Source organism: Pygocentrus nattereri, chromosome 4 (assembly GCF_015220715.1).
Source record: "Pygocentrus nattereri isolate fPygNat1 chromosome 4, fPygNat1.pri, whole genome shotgun sequence".
NCBI lineage: Eukaryota > Metazoa > Chordata > Actinopteri > Characiformes > Serrasalmidae > Pygocentrus > Pygocentrus nattereri.
The window spans coordinates 40,868,839-40,889,598 of NC_051214.1; the positions used below are offsets into that span (position 1 = coordinate 40,868,839).

A 20,760-nucleotide genomic window follows, 5' to 3' on the forward strand; every position below is an offset into this window, starting at 1 on the left:
ATGTGAGGAAAATGGGATCTCCTTTGTGAAATTGGGAAAGTTTCATAATATTAGGTGGTCTGCATGGCGGCACGAAGTACTGTTAAAAATATCAAGACTATTGCCAGCCATTAAAATGCAATTGGCTACAAGTGATAACCCTGACTTGCAGCATATCTGCACAGAGCGTTTTCAATGCTTTCTAACACACATGGTTGACATTGGCAACATTTTGAAGACCACATCAATCAGATTTCAGAAAGAAAAGCTGACCATAGGGGAATGTAAGGACGAACTCATGGTGGCCATTGGGCAATTCAAACTTATGCTTGATGCTGGAGACCATAGTGCACAGACTGTTTCTAATGCTGAGGCTGACATAGACAAGACAGACTTACTCAGTGCGTTAGTTGAAGAGTTTGAAACTAGATATGACTCCCTTAAGTCATGTGATCACTTCTTAGTATTTGACCCTTCAACCTGGCCTCAGGAAATGCAAGGCCTCCACAGTTTTGGAAACACAACAATTTGCAACATTCTCCAAAAATACGAGGCCATCTTGCAGCTCAATAAAGACATCACTCTGACAGAATGGATGCGCTTAAAGCAGGCAGCAAAACGGCTGGGAGCATCTTCTGTGTATGACCTAGTCCAAATAGTAAATAATCCAAGTAACCCGGATGCTTACTCCAACATCAAAGAGCTGGTTAAGCTGTCTCTTGCACTGCCTTTGAGCAGTGCAGCTTGTGAGAGAGGTTTTTCACATCTTAACATAATCAAAAACAAATACAGATCCCGCCTGTCACATGCTCGTCTCTCAGCCCATATGCACATCCACCTGTCAAAGGAGACCACAGAGACATTTAACCCAAAGCCAGCTGTTGACCTGTGGATGGAGACAGCCAACCGGAGGCTCAACCAAGGGCAAGGAAGTACATCTATAGCAGCAGCATCATCTGAGGAGGACAATGGGGGCGACAGTGCGGTGGATAGTGAGGAGGACTTTTAAGACTTATCACGGATGAGGTGAGTACCAAACACTATTTGCTGGTACTCACATGAGTAACTCACTAAAAAAGTTATGTGCACCCCTGTCTATATCAAACTATGAAAGCTCATAGTATTGGTTGCTAACTTGGTTGCTGTTCAAAAGCTACTAACAAAAGAAAACCGAATAAGTGAAAATGCAAACTTGATGCTCTTGAAATGTGACTCATATTTCGACGAGATTCTTAGATCTGACTGGCCCATGAAAATGCAATACCATGGTATCATGGTAATTACAATGATCTATGCCCTTTTCAGCATGCAATGTATATTTGGTCATTTTTTATAGATAACAGTTTATACATAAACAAGTCTATGGCTATGTTTAGGATGCAGGTAAAAGTGGTCAAAATTTTTTATTTTTTTTTAATCTGGTCATCTGAACAGATCACACTCCAGCATTGATCTGGCATGCATAAAAATGAAAAAAAAAAACAAACAAACAAACAAACAAACAAACAAAAAAGACCACACTCATCCACCAGACAAATCCAACTGATGAATTAACCAAATAAGGAATTTCTGTACTTGTTTTAATTGTGGAAGCTGAATCAGTTTCTTTAGCTCTCCTGCAGCGAAAAAGACTGCTAACAAAATGAAGCAGACTCAATGAGAAAAATGACTATACTTGCTGGATAAAGAGGCTTAAGCTGTTTGATGCCCCTCTGACTGCATTGCCCCCCACCCCACCCCAAATATGATTCTGAATAACTGTTTGATTTCACATTCCTTACTTGTTTACACTGCCTAAGATCATCTTGCTTATCCTTCAAAATAAACAAATTTAACACATATGAAGAAAAAGAATGGAGCAAATAGACACTAAACATGTTATTTGGGTAAAGGAATAAAAATTGTATAAATTAGATTTTCTTACTGGCAGATAGACACCTGCTCTCCAGCTTATAAAAACACATGATAGCAGGTTCACCACAAAAACCTATTGCTTCACATTAAAGAGAAAAGCCACAGCGTGAGAACGGAGTAGCTCTCAGCTCGAGGCACTTTGGCATGTAGGATACAAAGGCCCAGAACGCATCTCCTCTGCTGCTGCCTCCTCCAAGCAAGCCCCCAAAACATCTACACTGAGAAACACAGTAAAACCTCCCTCTTTTACACAGAACCCACAAAACAGGAGGAAAGACTATTAAAGTCGTTAATGAAAGTCAGGTGCACGTTAACAAGAAAAGTGCTTCTGTTTTTCAGTGGAGCATAAGCTGAGGGTCAGACTGAACAGGATTGAACAGGATGTTCACTGCTATTGGCCAAGTACAAACATCTTGATTTAGAACCAGCCCCACCTACTCTTTGGCAAATACCTTTCTATATCAACTACAAATCTCAACAAGGGACCACCACACAAGGAGAAACACTTATTGAAGTCAGCGCCTCATGAAAATTCATGAAATCTTCAAATCAGTTTCCTGTGAAGCTGCTAATACACCTTTTTTTCTCAGCTTACAGAAACCAACTCATGCTGGGCTGAGTCCTGTCTACTTCTTTCTATAGTCACGATGGAGCCTATGATACTTCAGCTACAGTAGGATGGAGCCTTACAGATGGTTACAGTAGGGAAACATTGCAGCGAATCCGGCACTTACAAAGCAAATGTAGAGGACACATTTTACCTCCTTATTAAGATACATCTCTAGTTTTTCCATGAAATATATAGTTCAAATAGTGGAGCGGTTTTCATTTTCATAGATGAGCAAGCTTGACAAGAGCTCCAAGCTGTTCTTTGAGAATTACCTGCACGACTACAAAGGTCAGGACCTAATGACAAGTTACCCAATGAAGTCAGTTAATGTTAACTGTGTATTATGTATACTTGACTGATTCTACAAGGTAAATTCATTGCTTTGCCTGACTATACTCAAGTCTGGGAGCAACACAGTGTTGGCAGCAAGAGCAAAGTTACCTGGGGCAGTGGGTGGGTTAAGTGTCTTGATAAAGGGCTTACAAGGAATAGCCAGTCAGTCTTGGGATTTGAACCTGCAACCTCCTGAATGCTGGCTCACCTCTCTAATTTTGAACTGTCTACTGTGACCATGTTATGTATAGTGTCTAATGTTGTAAAAGGCCAAGCTGTATTCAGAGCTAGGTGTTACAGATCAGTGAGATACAAAGAAGAGCACTGCAAACTTTAGCTTTAGTAGAAGCTCATGAAATGAGGATGTTCCTTGAAGTTCCTTGGCCAAACAAAGGTAGTCTAACACTAATTGCTGAAGCTGAGGTTTGCTAAGATTGCTCCTCTCTAAACATGAAAAGTGCTCCATCAAATAAACAAACAGTGTCTTATGTGGGGGAAAATACCTTAATGAGGAAGTAAAGCTCTAGAGCACGCTCCATTCTCATTCGCAAACACTGCCGTTGCTGTAAAGCTTTTCCTACTATGACGACTTCTACTTCCACTTATGCCTCTGTGTCCTGAAACAATTTTTTTTTATCCCAAATGTCATGCTACTATGTACATGCATCAGGATTTTGGTCTTCTACTTCTACTCTTCAGCTACAGCATACACAGCAAGTGTATTGAGTAGTTAGGAAAAAGACTGTGGTACAATGAGCAGATGCTCTGAACAAGTTCCCTGAATATCAACTCACCACCTGAACAGCAGGGATTGCAGGAGATGAAGGAAAACTGCACCTAGTCCACAGATTTTTGTGCATGTGCAAAATTTACCACCTATGATTACTGACAGACTGCCAGGAGCTGCAAATGTGCAGCACAAAGGAGACAATTACAGAGTGCACAAAGCTAATGCACGCTGTGGCAAGTCTGTCTGTGTATGTGCGTGTGCGGATGCACTTAAACACCTATAAATACAGTCTTTAACCAGCAAAATGGGAAGTGCTGTCCAAATAGCACACTAAAGTGAGCTTTCAAAATTCAAGATTTATAAGACAATTTATTAGCATCCGTCACAGCCCTTGGGGGCTAATTTAAGCTTTTTGTTCCTTAAGCAAGTACACAAATGTTTCAGAGGGTCAGCACTGCTAGTCAGCAAACAGAGTGTATGGGGAGCCAGAGTCTGTGTTTTAATTAAAGACTGGCTACATAACCATATGGTTGAGTCTAGTCCTCAGTTGCTGGAGCCGGACACATCCACAGGGCTCAGTGAAGTCTGCTCATTAGTCATCAGCAACACAAACATCTCATGGCCAGAGCACATATCACACCTACCTGCTGTGGTCTGACACTGCCATACAGCCAGCCAGATCACCATGCAGGGAAGTCTAGATGCCTGGAAAAAATACCTCAGGCTTTCAAACATGTACAACAAACAGGCCAGTCTTAACATTACCTCCAGCAACCAAACAAAATCCAGAGCCATCAAGACCCCACCCTAACACTTCCTGCCTGCGGAAGAGCTCTGCAACCTGCCTCAGCAAATACAGGAAGCTGGAATTGGAAGCTGAAGTTGGCTCCTGCTCAACCAGTGTACAACTTTGCAGCTACATCCTCATTGAGGCCCTATTCGCCCTCTGTATAGATACAGCCCCTCGTGCCACATGCTTCTGACTTCCTGTTAGGGATTCATAGTGCTGTGGAGAACTATGAATTACGCCTGGCTCCTTAGGGACTTATACCATTCAGCCAAGATGGTTAAATCTGCTGCGCCTGCCAGGAGTGTAAGCTGAAACAGTTTTTATGACCCCTGGTCCAAGATGCCCAAGTGAGCACTTACTGAGGACAGCTTTTCCTATTCTACAGCTAGGTAATAACTAAAAATAATTATCCTGATTTTGTAGCAAGAACTTTTGATAATCAATTACATCATCACTAAGGCTTCTGAGCATTCCCATTCATCTTTTAACCAGTGACGGGTCTCATTTTCTTTATTTTGTTCACCAAATAGAATATAAATATACCCTCTAAATATACAGTAATGGTCTTAAGGCTCAATTATATTTCCTAACTAAAGGTCCTGAAGATGTGCCCTTGAGAGTACAACCCCACTGAAAGTTTAGCACCCTTATTCTGAGAGTGTACATCTCAGATCAAATTAAAACAAATCACGTTTGTCACAACACATTTACACAGGTGGAAAGTGAGTGAAAATCTTAGGTGCGTAGGCCCCTTATAGAATTTAAATACATATATATATAATGTATATATATATATATATATATATAAAATGTATATATATATATATATATATATAAATAAAAATGTATACACACACATATATATATACACATATATATACATACACACATACATACACGCACATACAGACTCTGAATATACACATATACACAATATACACTAGTACTGCACTATTCCAATGTACCGTTGTACAGTAATAAGTTATGATATAAAACTATGAAATGTGCTCCTGTACACATTCCGTATGTGCAGATAGTCTGAGGTGTGTGTGTGTGTGTGTGTGTGTGTGTGTGTGGTGTTGTTCTCGTCACATCATAACATATGCACATGTATGAACAAGGGACGGTATGCAGCAGGAAATTTAAGAGAGGGCCCTTAAAAAGATCTTTAAAGTGATGTAGGTTGGTCACAACTTGACCGTGGTTCTATCTGACTCATGGGAGCACACCACTGCTTTAGTGTTAGGCACCACTCCTAACTCTACGCACCCCCACTCAAATTACACCACTGTAGATAAATGTAATTTGATATGCCATTATGGAAACTCATTCCACAATGAGAAAAGTATGATTCAATTTGCAGCACTAATAATCACCCATCTGCTTAGGGCAAGCTGATTAAAATTAAGTCAGGCCTATATAGACCACTGAGTTTTCTTTCCCACCATGTGTAATTATCAACTCTGCAGGGCTGCTTCTGATGCTATTGGACTGGCTTATTCTATTTTTCACAGTTTTGCATTGATACATTGCACCCTTGCATCAATATTTATTCATATTTTCTACATACGCCACTGCAGTAGTTCAATCATTGTGGATGAAGTACCTATATAAGGCGATAGATGGCAGCAGCTGCAAAAGATCAATAAATCTCAAAAGAATTCTATAGTATCTACACCCAACCACACTATTACGATGTATTGTGATGTCTCACATGGGGACAAGAATGATATCGTGAGGTAACTGGCTGAGCCCAGCATCATCACTGAATAAATTAATTTTGCAGGCTAATGGCCAAATATACTTCAGTGTAATACTCACATAGCAAAAAGAAGAATGCTCTTTGATACAGTTCTCTGACCGGGAGCCAGTAAGTCTAATGGAAGCCCATCTCACTATCTGTTGAATGAATGCTTCAGTTCCAGCTAGATCATGAAGTGAGGACAGACAGACTGCTGGAGCTGTTTCTTTGTCCTACTGAAGCCGGGTGCAAAATGTCATCGCCAGAAGAAGAGGCTTTCAGTAATGAGCTGCTTGCAGCCAGAGGCACTCATCACATCTAAGAGGCTTTAACGACCCAAAGGCTGCTGACTGCTGGCTTGAGTTAACAGAGACCAAACAGTGTCTGCTTGACTTCATACTCCACTGACTGTGGGGTGGGGACAGCTGAGCATGTGACTTTCCTTTACACCAAGTCTGCTATTCTCTCCCCTCTGTATCCATATAGAGATGAGGTTAACTCCAACCACAGAAGTGTGGGGGAAAGAATGACCATGCTTAACTCGCTTTCAAAATGTCTAAAGAGTGTAGTTTAGCAAAAATGCTTCTTTAGTTCTCCTCTAGATCAATTAGGCACTTACTGACATCTGATTTTCAAATAGATCTATAAAAATGGACAAAAATACATTGCTTAGCTAAAAACAGCAGCAGCAACAATAATGAAGTCTGAGTTTGTACACCTGAGACATAACAGCATGAAATCACTTTGCTGAGAATCTATTTGAGACTACATAACTTAAGACAGTACGAGACGTACAACAACCAGTGAAAGAACAAAGCACTGTGTGATTTTAGTACAGTGCAACTTTTAACTCAGTCATGAACTACAACTCCTATTACAATTCCTTGCGGCCCTTTTTGGCATGCAGAGTCAAATATGGAACAAACACAATATCAGACATGTGACAGTCTTGACAAATGCAGGCTGACATTTTGAAACTACTCTATTTGGACAACTGAAAGGGCTGTCAGGTCTGATTTTGCTTTAGGACCGAAGTGAACTGGCTTTTCTGAGGTGCTGCACTCACAGCTGTCAAAAGATTCCATCTTCAGCCAACAGCAAAAAGTACAAAATAGGGGAAAAAACACAACAGAAAAAGAGACCAGCCTCCAAATTGGAATACAGAAACAAGTGTGAACCCTGCAGTCCCATAATGGCAGATGCCACCTAGTAATAATTAGATTGTTGATGAAAAACTTTAAAGAAAAAATTAAATTTACCTCATGTTCCTCTTACCCCAAACAGAGCCATTCAGTCAAGATGTGTCTGAAGTTCAGAATTTGATTGTTTGGTTTTACACTACAGCTACAAGGCTAATATTATAGAAGACTTCTTGCAGCTAATTTGAACCTAATTACACTACTTCTAGCAACAAAAGCCTAAAAGCTTTAATGCTAACTAAGGACAAACCTCATACATCAAACAAGTACATTACTTTAATAAGATGAATGATGTGTGGCTAATCCCACATATTTGGTTGCGTTTCTTTGGCAAAGCACAACTAAAATAAACTTTGACTTTAGTGCATCATGAAGCTATGTTCACCAAGCATGTGGAGGTTGATAATTACAATCCAGTAATGCTCCTTCAGTCAACAAACTCAAAGCCAGCAGACATAAATAAAGTCAGTTAAGGCCCTTCTCTGGACTCTCCTCCTTCTCACAGTGTTCAGGAAGTCCAGTCATTTGCTATGAAGCCATATCCTCCCATTGTTAGTCCATTACACAAGAGAGGACAGGAGATCGAGAAGCCTACAGAGAGGGAAGTCAAGGCACTATTGTGCTCCACGCTGGACAAACAAACAAGCAAAACCAAAAGTTGCACTGGCTGGGGACAGGCAGCTGGATGGACAAAGTGATAACGTGAAGGGAAGAAAAAAAAAAGAAAAAAAAAAAATCTCAGATCTCCGAGTAGGAGTTCTGGCAGATTGGCTGAAACGTGGGACAAGACCACACACACTTCTCCAGGCTTCTGAGAGAAGTGTGAGGTCTCAGGATTTCCCTCTTCTTTTGTGCCTGCTCAACACAGTCCCACTGGAGCTGTTATCTCACTCCTGCAGATGCAGACACACCTGCAGCTCAACAGCCTGAGCCCCTGAGGACATGTGCTGTTCCTGCTAATATGTATTATTTAGATAGCTACACAGCTAGATAGATCACTAGACAGGCATACAGATGAATGAAAAGATAGTAGTGAAATAACAATACAATACATTGCAATGTAGCATTGTATCATGTCTAGCATGTTAGTTTGTGGTTAGCATGTTAGCAGTTTCTATACTTTTCGTGAGACTTGATTCGAGTTTTCCTAAGAAATCCGCAGAGGTATTTTTTTATCTGCAGAGTTATTTTTATCACACCTACAAAATTCAGTCTTGGATGTTGGTAGCATTTACTGCTTCCTATTGTCCAAGTAATCTCAAACACATTCAATGTTGCTGAGCTCTGGACTCTTGAGTGTGGCAGTGCGGCGTTCTCTGAACACCAGCAGCTTCTTTGTTTTGTACATTTTCTTCTGTTTTGTCTATTTTCTTTTCTCAGTAAGGGCTTCTTGACAGCTACACATTCTTTAAGACTCAGGGTTGTCTTCTCACAGCAGAAGGATGGACAGAAACACCTGTGGATGTTTTCAGAAACAAGAGTAGAGCTTGATTTTCTCCTCTCTCTCAATGATAAAAGCTTTAAGTGCTGTTTATCTGACTGGAACAGTTTCAGTTGATCTGCTAGGTTTTAATACCATTTAATATTTTTTAACACTTGCTTTGAAAGCTTCTGTTTTTGTCCCCCAGGCATTTACCTGTGGGTTTCCCCTTCCTCATTAAATGGATAATCTTAAATCTAACACAATAAATTAGAAACTTGTGTTGAAGAGCTGTTATTTAATGGAGCTTAAATTAAGTGTGGTCTCTGACTTTTGCACAGTACTGTAGACAGTAATCCTTTTAAAAAGACAGATGTCAAAAAGCATTTCTGGGGTAATGTCACATTGGATGCTTGAGGAACCATTCATTTAAGTGGTTCCAAATGAGTTTTTAAAAGAATTATTAATTTAAATTTTTTTTTAGGGAACCAAAAGGTTTTATCTATGGCATCACTCCAGAGAACCCTTTATCTTTAAGAGTATAGACAGACAACCTATAAGTTGAGCAGGAAATTGTAGATTACTGCTCTATAGTAACGTGAACACTCGAGGTGGAAAAGCATGCATGCACCGTGCCACGAAACACACTCACTTAATCATTAATCCTGCGTCCCTGACTATAAGATAGCAAATGCATGCTTAGTCTGACCAAGAACTCACACAAAAACTCTCCCTCAAAGTCAGCCAACAGCGTTAAAACAAAAGAGCCACACCGTGAGCAACAATGCACCAACCACCTGGAGAGGAAAAGTCGCCAACTATTCTAATTGTGAGGTAAACTCATGCCAGACACATGGAATGAACAGGCGTCTGTGCTCGCAGTTTCCCCTCAGTCCACCAGCGCCCAAACATCTGCCAGAGTTTCCTTATACATTCACACTCAAAACATACACACACATATACACCCACGCGCCAAACCAAGCAGTGCCTCACCGACTGGTCTTTCCTCCCGACCACAGAGAACCACATGGTACTGCTTTCCTGGAAGAACTGGAGAAGTTAAAAGGACCTTGGCGCTGGACAAGTTAGTCCAAAGCTGTAGATAAGTTCCCAGGTGTAGACAAATAAAGGTGGGAAAAGTACAGTGAGGGCGCTACATGCTAAATCACCATTTGGTAGAGAGCACAGACAGCAGCACCCTGCGTAGGAAATGCCATATCCAGACTGTTGCGTAACGGCTCTGGACGAAAGAAGCCCTTGTGGCTCGGCCACAGTTTGAGTGAACTTTTAGAGCTTCTCCCAGCTGCGTGTGCCACACACACCGGGGCAAAAACCTATCATTGCTCTCCTCTCCACCTCTCTGGATCCTCCTCTCCAGATCCTCCTCTCCACTCCCTCCCGTTGCCTCTGCCGCCCCCTCTCTCCCCTCTTCTTTCCTCCCTCCACCCCTCTACCTCTCTCTGCCACCTTCTTTTTTGAGTACACCCATACACACACTTTGCAAACAGAAATTACAAAGACAAAGGCTCCCTCATTTTTGAAAATCAAGAGTTCTTAGACAATGAGCAGAAGTCTTGCTGCTCTCCCTCAGGCAGCCTATTCCATCTGGGGAAGAAAAGGCGCTCTTACTCATTCGCAGCTTAAATGCTACAAAAAAAAAACAGTCCCAGCGGAGCCCAGCCTGCTATAAACAATAGCTGTGGATGAGGAAGAACATGTGCGTGTACTCATCACCAAAGCAGTGGAGGTAATCTAGGACTCAAAATTAGTCAATAATGCTTTAATAGGTTTCTTTTTTCACACCAAGATTCAAATTATTACATGTTGCTGTCACAAGAGAACCAGGACTGGTTAAAAACAGCACTTTCCAAATAATTTTGATTGTAATGAATATGAGAAATGTGATCAATACAGCAAATTGCTTCCTTCGCTCTCATGCGCTGGTCAGCATGGACAGTAGTAAAATAATTTTCAGTGTTTTAAAAGTGTCTACAGGCAATGTTGGACAATATTATAATCTTAAATCAAGTATCAAGAGGGGATATGATGACTAAGAACTTCTCAACTTATCACTTGAAAAAGCAACATTCCATTAGCTATGCAGAACATAGCAAAACAAGCAGAAAAAAGTTCAACCAACAAATAGAGCTAAAGTGTAAAGTACAACTAAAAACAAAACCCAGTGATTCATTTACTCTTTTTTTTTACTTATTTAATTTAGATTTCAAGTTTTATGTAAACTGCTTTTTTATCATCAGCTTTTTTTTTTTCTTTCCAGTTTTCGGTCAAGAATATTTATTTTGGTGCATAACTACACACATTAAGTTTTATCCTCAACTGTACAAGAGAACTGTCCCTCAACCCCTTAATACCCACTGATGAGGAAACATAACAAGGAAGGGTGATTTGTTTACAGCTCGGTTTTGAATTCCAATTTGAACGTTTGCCATCTAGACAGAGGTGCTAGTGACAAACATAAACAAAGCATGTCCAGCTCCAAACATACTGCAAGGGAACATGCAACATGCCTGTCCACACAAGCACAGATCATAGCTGTCAAATATCGCACCTACCACACATCACACACTAGTGCTAACTCTCTCAAATATACCAACTCTGTGTTTAGGAAAACAGGAGGAAAACAAGTTGGCAGACAATTCTAAGTCACTTTAAATCAACACGGTCTCTATTCCAGAATCCTTTTACTAGTACCAGACTGACCACCAAAGCAGAGTTTGCGCAACATGTTTTCTTCTGTGAAATCTTTGAGATTCCAATAGGGAGTATACAGATTTTGTACAGAACTTCTCTTATCCATTGCTAAATAAGGACGTGCTCTTACCTTGGCTGCCACAATGCTGAGGCCCATGCCATTGTGCTTCTTCAATGTCACAGTGACAACTTCTGGTTCCTTCCTCATTGGCTACAGAGAGAACAAACAGGTGAGTTAGAGCAGGTGGAAAAGATGTTGGGACAGGAGCAGAATGCGAGGGGTTTCTGTTCTAGTGCTGGTCTCTGAGCTGTGTATGGTGTGTGTAGCTGCAGCAGACTGGCTGAGTGGAGGAGGGAGCAGGGGAAGACGTAGAGCAGTGGTTTTCGCTGCTTCTCAGAGCAGGGCCAACCACAGGGAGAAACAGCGGGCGCTGGAGACGAGTCAAGAATGAAAGCCACATGCGCCGGCTCCAGAGAGCGCGCCGAGGCCTCGGGAGGCTCCTTTCCATACGGGACGGCCTGAGAGGGAGAGAGCGAGAAAGAGGCCAGCTTCCCACAGAGAGGCAACGTGCCACGGCCGCTCCCTCCCACAGTCCCGATGCACTGGAGAAGTGCTTCCAAACGCTGCTCCTGGAGATATTAGTGTTTTCCCTCGTCTAATATTTCGATTAGTTGGATGAGGTGAAATCCAGGAAAACTGGACTGGAGCACATGCTGCATTCAGCACCACATTCAGAACAGCACTGGATTCAGCACATCTACATTCAGCACTGGCAAATTGAGCACTGGCAAATTGAGCACTGGCAAATTGAGCACCGCAGTGACCTTGCCCTGAGCTACTGCTGCACAGCCTTGCCATTTTGTGTACTCCAGGACCACAGTTAGATACTACACTGGAGCACACCCTGCACTCACTATTCCATTCAGAACAGCATTCAGCACTGCATACTGTGCTGCTGCATTTAGAAAAGCACAAAATTCAGCAATGCATTTTGCATTGTCACATTCAGGGCAGCTAAGCATGAAACACTGCTTTCTACAAAGTGTCATGTTCAGCACTGCAACACTCAGCACTGCCGCAATCCTGCCTCCTAAACTACTACTATGTGGCCTGACTACATTGTGTATTTCAGAACCAAGGTTAGAAACCCAACACTGTAGCACACGCTGCACACAGCACTGCCGCATTCAGTAAAGCACTGCATTCAGCACAAGTGCATTCAACAATGCATTTACTGCCCTCAGCACCGCCAATTTCAGAAAGGTATTTTTAGCAAACGCATTCAGCACTGCACTCACACAAACAGCAATAGCCATGCCTCCAGAGCCACTGCTATGCTTCCTGGCCTCACTGGTTTTGTGATATGTGATGCTTATAATGCACAAAAGGAGTGGCAAGTGGAGCAGCCACTTGTCGAAACCTTTAGGACTGTTACTGATACTCAAGTTATGGCGGCTAAATAAGACAACATGCAAAACAGTCTTTCAACATTGTGAACATATCATGCACTTTTCATAGTTTTTGTTGGCACTTTTCTTGTACTGGCAGGTGTGAACTGCTCAGTTAAGGGAAAGAAGAATTACATGTAAAACATATTTTCAATAACATGCATATTTTGTGCATTTTTCAAACCAGAGAGAGGTGGCTCTGACAGGTTTGAGATGCTCAGTTATGGGGAAAAAAGTCTTTCAATAACCAGCACTTTTGTGTACCTCTCCACATGTTAATCTATTGTCAGACAGCTCCTCAGTGAGTATGTGGTTTCAAGGGAAGCCACATGTAACCTCTGGGAAGCGGGGAGTTGCTGCAGTTTGTACAACAGTATTTCAGCCCTTTGATAAGCCAGAGAGCAGTGAGCCCTGCCACAGCACGGCTGAGATGATGGAGAAGATGAGGGAGGAGAGCCGGAGGTGCGGGGGTGGGCCTGCTTGGCATGCGACCAGACTGCATTAATCAAAGGCTGCATGGCGTTCCAACACTCAGCGCTGGCTCCCTCTCCGACTCAGTCTGGGGCCGTTTGGGCACGACGCATGAAAACCAATTCAGGAAAAACAGGGCAATTACAGGGAAAGCAGTACAATTTGGGGGCTTTGTGTGATTAGGGTGAGGTGAAGGCTATCATTTACAGCCAGTCCCCAAAGCACTCTTGGTCACTAATTAGCCCCTGCGGTGGAACCGGTGTTGACTGAAATCTAACACTGAGGTAGGTCTTCAACAACACCGGCTTCAGACATTTTCCTGTATCATTCTGCAATAACGACAAAGTTGTGCTACATGTGCAGTCGCATTTCCGTTGGGCTTAACATCTCTGTCAACAAAATCTGCTATCTTCGAAAAAACTATGCAGACTCTGTAAGTCACTTCAATTGGTCTGTTTGTTCACAAAATGTCAGGGGCAGCAAGCATTTAAAAAAAAAAAGAAATGGAAATGGAATTAAAAAGTTTTGATATAACAGCAATGATAATCACAAACATGCTGTGATGATTAAGAGTAGGTAAGGCAGAAAGTGCACTGTGCTCAGAGAAACAGTATTCTACACCGTGTATTCTGTTTACTGTTTCACAGAACACATAACATGCAGTAAGCTAACCAGCATGAGTAAGTTCTTGTTTGCTATCTGAGTGTTTGCTCCGTTGCCGTCTTTGACCTCGATGCAACCTACCAGTTCTGAGTTGTCGGCAGAGAAGTGGCTGTCACAGTCAGCTCCTTCAAAGTAGACGGTCCAGGTGCCAGGAGAGCGAGGGTGAGGGATCAGGCGACAGAAGCCTGGAGGAAAGAAGCAGGTTAGCACATGTCTATACCTTTAAAGACAAGTACACACACCCTTCTCTCTTTTCCGCACTTGTGGATACTCTCACACGCTCACTGTCTCTCTTGGATGAAAAACAAACACAGATAAGAGGCATGCAAACAGAACTGTTCTTTCTGTGAGACTTTACCTAACCACATTCCACTGGCTACACATCAGCGCTAAATAAACAAGATCAACCTGATTCTCTCTTCTAATGTACCAAACCACAGCTGGCTTTTTACCAAAACGCAGTAAGAACACACAAAACATCTGAACATTGCATATCCTCTCCAACGCTACCTCTCTGACAGAGTGGCTCCAGAAACTCCTGGAAGCCGTTGGGAATGTTGCGGACGACGTCGCAGGAGTAGCCATCCTCAGGCAGCAGGAAGGGTAGCTGTAGGTCAGGATCCTCCTCCAACTGGACCTCCCGTCCGTCACTCCGTGCCAGTTCGTCTGCTGTGTTCTCCGCCACGGCCACCACATGGTCAATCAGATCCTGCAGACAACCACAATAGTCACAATGCTGCCAGCATTCTTTTGCCACAATAAAGCCAACTAGACTTACGTTGAACAAAACGGAAAAACTTTTTGCTCCCAAACTTGAATCATTAAGACAGTGGAAAAAAAATTGACAAACTGTTCTATAACTGTGTTCTATAACTGTGTTCTATAACTATAAACAAATGTACAGACATAATTTTGGCTTCAAATGCTACTAATGTTTTAAGCTGTAATGTCCTGTCCATTTCAATAGATTACACATAAACACAGTGTCAGACACCACAAAAACACTGAGGCAAGATGAGGCTAGTGTGCGACTTAGATATGCAGTATTCCAGTAGAAGCCTCTGAGGAACTAAAGAAGCGAACCTCAGGACAACAGACACACCTTGGCTAACTGACATTGTTTGGTCAGTGTAAGTACAGATTGAAAGAGTAGAGGAGGATTCTACCAGGTCAATCAAAACTCCCTATCTTCCCCAACACCTATACAGACTCTCCTACTGATCTTATTCTATTTGCTCAGGACTAAAATTCTCAGGGAAGTACAAAAACATTGCAAAAGTAAGCATGTGATTCATACGCTGATTAACCATTTAAACAATTAATGGGGAAACTGCGAGGTATCACCCAATTTACCTCTTGCTTTGTTTCTAATCAGTTATTGGTTGGTAGGATAGGGCATACCTTTGCAAGTGTGACCATGACTATAGTTTCTGTATCTGTCTGCTCTTGATCATGTCTTTGTTTAGCACTGATAAACATTTGTCACCTGAAGCCTCTGCTGCCCTGTTTTTACTATACTACCTGCACTGTGCTCTTGAGTACTATGACTGGCTAATAAATCTTTGCTTTGAGATTTCTTATTTTGTGACCTGTTTGGCCTTTTGTTCTGGTGTGCTAGTCATTGTGCGTACTTTTGCCATGTTGAGCTATTTTTGACATTTTACAGTAGTCACTGCATTTAAGGTGCACTTTCAAGATTCAATTTTTAGACCACTGTTAAAAAATTGTTAAGACAAAAGTTAAAAAAAAAAGTTTCTATGTTTAGAATTATGTTTTCTGGAAATGCATGGATCAGTTGTGTTCCTGACATGAAAAGGAAGAAACATCTGCACAAACTAGCTGCTGTGACTGTAAACATCCTGTGGGAATTACTGATGTCAGGAGGTCAGGTTTTAAAATCATATAATTGCATAAAAATCTTAGTTTAAAGTTAGTTTAGGTCCATGGGAACGGGGCTTGCTAGGACTAATTTTTAACCAGCTCATGAGAAAGGAAAGAGGGGAATCACTCACAGGAGGGATGTAGGGCTCATCTGGAGCGCAGTGGTAGTTGCTCATGAGGGCATTGAGCTGCAGAGAGTTCAGCTTGAAGCATGTGTTGTTGATGTTCTGTACATCTTGCATGGAGTACTTGTCCATGGTGAGAAGTGTCGTTGCCTAGAAGGCAAGATAACAAGATAATGCACAAGAACAACAGATTAACATCCATGTCAGAACAGAACATTATGTGAACTGGCTTGATGGTCTTTAAAAAAGTGACTGCAGTAGTGCATGCACTATTCAGGTGAATGTAGCGCATGTACCTGCACTATGCGGCTGAGGTGGCAGTCTGCAGCCAGCTCTAGTCCTTGTTTTTCAGCCCAGGCCTCTATGTGGCTGAGCTGCTGGCGCAAAATAGCACCCCAGTAGTGTGAGCACAGGCCTGAGTCGGATTCAGTCACCAGCTTGTTGAAGAGCCACATGTTGATGAAGTGGAAGAGCTGAGAGAACAACTGGATAGTGAGGGCTGCGTTGACACGGCAACGCCGCAACAACGACATAGCACCAGTCAATGTGTGCAGCACATCCTCTGTGGGGAGGGAACAAGCATAACATTATTTGTATATGTTTTACATAGAATTTGCACAGGAAAAAGAACATTTTGACCAAACATGCTAACATAACAGTGACAGGAACCAAGTCAACAAGCATAATGGTAATTAATGACTGTTCATCATTACTTATTGCTAGCAACATTATCCATTTTCTAAGCCGCTTCTCCCTCAGGGTCGCGGGGGGGTGCTGGAGCCTATCCCAGTGGTCATCGGGTGGAAGGCAGGCAACATTAGCTTTTCCCCAATTAAAATGCTTGTTGAATTCGCTCAGGTCTCTGTCTTGAGACATTGTAGGGCTGAGGTCTGATAGTTTGCATTGTTGTGTACTTATTGTCATTATGGCAGTCTATTACACTGTGCTATGCTGTTTCGTATAGTCTGTTTTTTGGACACTTTTACTGTATTGTCCAGTAAACACTGATCATTTAGATGTTGCCCTGGAATAACAATTTCATTCCACTGTACTCTTTTATGCCAACATTTAAAAGTTTGGAAGCACTTGCCATATAAATAGGTTTTGTCATTTTGTATAAAATAATAATGTATGCTGTATATGTGTGCATATTGATTTGACAGATAAGTAATACAATTTTTCGATATTTCAAGAACATGATAAACATGAAGTGAATAAAAATGATACTAAAACGGCATTTACATTCATTTTTTTGCCTAGTTATCAGCCTGTGATTAATTTCTCAGTGTTTTAGAGCTTTGGCATGCATTTTAGAATCTTCTACAACTCCATCTAAAATTCCTTTTTAAAAAATTTATTTATTTTATTTACAGATTTTGAATGATCTAATAACTATTTGAAAGCCATGAAGCTGAAGCTGTTCAGGACTTTTTAGAATTTTAGAATAACATTAATTTATTTTGCAACCAAATTTGGTTATACGTTGTTGAAGATACTGATTCTAAAGTTTCCAGTGCTGATGTGGATGGAATGACAAAGTCATTCTTTGCTCCTGACTCCTGATAAGAGTATACCCCCCCAAAAAAACAACAAAACAAACAAAAAAACAACAACAACAACAACAAAACAAAAACAAAAAGAACTTCCATTGCGAAAGTTGCTGCTGTGACTCCAAACCTCCACAAGAGGGCTCTTGCTGGTGCAGCATCAGTGTTTACTTTGAATAAAACAACAATATGTACGACTTTTCAAGAAAGATTCAAACTGCTCTGTTCTCACAAAGCAGGAAATCAACGGAAAGAAAATAATGTTAACTCATTATTCAACTTTCTGCTCACCTATCTTAGGCCTCTGTGGGTTCTGTTCCTCAGGGTCATCCAGGAATGCTGGCATGTAGTTATTCAAATCTGACTGCAAACAGTGAACCAAGTACCTGAAAATAAATAACACATGCAGGTGATGTGAGAGCACACAAACGAATGAGAAAAAAGCAAAACACAGGAAGACTTCCTTTACGATCACTGATCCCAGCAATCTCCCAAACCACATAAAGGCAAAAAGAGCCAGTTATTTCAGCTGGACATCTCCGAGGTATTAAATAGAGCAGACAGGCTCTCATCAGCCTAAAACCCAGCCAATATAATCTAGATCTAGAACATTGCTCACTCATAGCTTCCACACTTATATGCTGGTGAAGGATGAAGGGAGTTTAAAAGTAGTGTTGTATGACCATAAAGAATACAAACAAAGCAATTAAGTTATGCAACATTCCTTAAATGACTCCTACGCTCCTGACGTCTCATTTTGGTACATTTGGGAAAGGGCTGGTATTGCTGAACACAAAGCCTTAACAGAGGCAGTCTAAGCTTTATTTAGTACTGAGTGAGTGTCTGCTCTTGTTTATGCAGAGGCAGGCAAGCTGAGCTCAAATTTCACACGCAATTTTACAAATCATTTTCTAATTATCCGACATCCATTGATGCTGTCAGAATGCTTAATACACATATGGTTTGCATTATCTGAAGTACAATTTCTTCACACTCACTCAAGGCAGCGGAGACTGAAAGAGTGACTAGCTTTGTTCTGACAAGGCCTGTGTCTATGTGTCTGCATGTGTCTTAAACCAAACCAAGCTTATTATACAAAATTCAATTACAATAAAGTTGGGACAGTATGTGAAATGCAAATTAAAACAGAAAGCAGTGATTTGAACTGTATGTAAACAATAATAATACAAAGAAAATATATTTCAAGTTTTTACTATATCAATTTAATTTTTGTTTCATGCAAAAATGCTCTCATTGGATAGCTGGAACATATTTTGAAAAATGTTGGGACATTAGGAAATATTCACCACAATATTTCAGTAGAAAATGAGCATGCAGGAAAGGCCTAGCAAGGATGGGTCATGGTTCGCCCCTGTATCAGCGAATAATGCAAATGTTTAAGAACACCATTCCTCAATGAGCGACTGAAAGGAATGTAGGTATTTCAGTCTCTACGGTGCACAGTATCAACGAAATATCCAGGGAATTAGAGAAACCTGTGCATAAAGGTTTTTAAAGGGCAAGGCCGAAATCAACAAATGAATGCCCGTGATCTTCAATCTCTCAGACGACATTACATTCTGTCGAGAAAATCTGATATAGGCTGAAATGGACTAATACACAGTGGAAATGTGTACTGAGGTTTGACGAGTCAACCTCTCAATTTGCTCATGGAAATATCAGACGTTGTAATCTCTGGGCTATAGAAGAAAAGGACCATCCAAGCTCTTACCAGTGTAAAGTTCAAAAACCAGGGTCTGGTAAGGTATGTGGGTATTCATGTGAGGGTACAATTAACGCTGCATGATATACACATCTAGAACACCACATGTTGTCTTTTTCAGGGATTTCAATGCTTATTTCGACATGACATCAAGCCACACTGTGCTTGTATTTCAACAGCATTGCAGTTTAATTAGTGAGTGGAGGTGCAATGGCAGTGCAGACCTCAGAAAAAAAACTAACACATTATGCATTACAAAACACGACAAGGAAGTTACATCTAATGTCATAATAAAATATGACATCAAATACTGTGTTCTCATGTAGTATAATACAGGCCAAACCGGCCACTTTGCTAATCAGTGCTTTCTCTTTCTATCAGCACTTCATATACTGTCCTTGCTTTTATGAAACTGAGGTTTGTACTGAGCACTGATTTATAAGTTAGTGTCCACGTATGAGTATGGACTGTGGATCTACTGTATGTGCAGACGTGTGTATCTCATGACTCAACACTCACTTGAAGGCCATCTGGACGAGATGTGCGAGGACATCCTGCGCATCCAGCGTGATGCGGCTCAGGTCTTTGTCTTGCTTGATGAAGTTAAGCAGCTCAGAAGCGTTGGCCATCCAGAAGGCCAGAGCCCCGGCAATGTTCTTCTGCTTCTGTAAGAGAGCACAGAGTTAGAGAAGGCTGTGGAGAGCATGATGGAGGAGAAGGATTTCTTACAGCCACAAAGAAGCAGCAGCAGCAGTCCCAGGATAGACTCGTGCCCCTGTCCAACCCACCCCACTCCCCCCACAACCAGACACCGAGGCCCCACAGGCCAGGAGGTTGCTGCTCTCAAACCGAACAGAAGAAGCACAGCTCTTTGCGAAACACACTGCCTAGAGAGAGGTGAACTACAATATTTTCACCTGCTGTCCTAAAACAATAGACCAAACAAAAAAAATGAATGTAGCTAACAGGTAAGGGAACATACAACCATCATGTTAGCATTGTGCTAACTGCATTCCTAATTCATCACTGTCTTGCCGCAAGCTGTGCTGAGATATTAAGTAATCAAACAGATTTGCTTATGTGGTTTCTGTCACTGCATGGTATAATGTTATCTATAAAATGGACACAGCTAAAAACAGTACTAGCTGTCATAATTTCAGAAATCCCATATGCAAATCTATTTGAAATTATTTCACTAGGGCCAAAATAAAAAAATTAACTATTACTACATCTCACCATATACAGAACTGTTGCATTAGTCTCAACAGTGAATTTCTCTGTTTAAAGACTAGGAAATCCCCCTTTTGATGATGAAGCTTGAAGGTGGGGGGATCTTTTAAAAAATTATAGTGGCTTTGAAGAAGATTTCAGGGTGGGCTTTTGATTTTTTTTTTTTTTGCAAGTTGCCTAATGCATAAAGCCAGATAGGTAGTGTTTCTTCTAGGAGGCTAAATATTTATTATGAAATTGACT

General features: G+C 41.3%; 1 protein-coding gene across 17 annotated transcripts in view; it reads right to left on the reverse strand.

Annotated features, from left to right (window-relative positions):
* Positions 1-20,760, reverse strand: part of afdna (afadin, adherens junction formation factor a) — a 137,594-nt gene that overhangs the window by 23,882 nt on the left and 92,952 nt on the right. For all 17 annotated transcript variants that reach the window (XM_037537950.1, XM_017721719.2, XM_017721727.2 and 14 more), the window contains 7 exons: positions 19,807-19,952; positions 17,856-17,950; positions 16,314-16,579; positions 16,024-16,167; positions 14,522-14,720; positions 14,093-14,196; positions 11,559-11,639 (listed from right to left, as the gene is read on the reverse strand). In XM_037537950.1, coding sequence (XP_037393847.1) covers positions 11,559-11,639; positions 14,093-14,196; positions 14,522-14,720; positions 16,024-16,167; positions 16,314-16,579; positions 17,856-17,950; positions 19,807-19,952 — 1,035 coding nt within the window. The remainder of the gene's footprint in view (positions 1-11,558; positions 11,640-14,092; positions 14,197-14,521; positions 14,721-16,023; positions 16,168-16,313; positions 16,580-17,855; positions 17,951-19,806; positions 19,953-20,760) is intronic.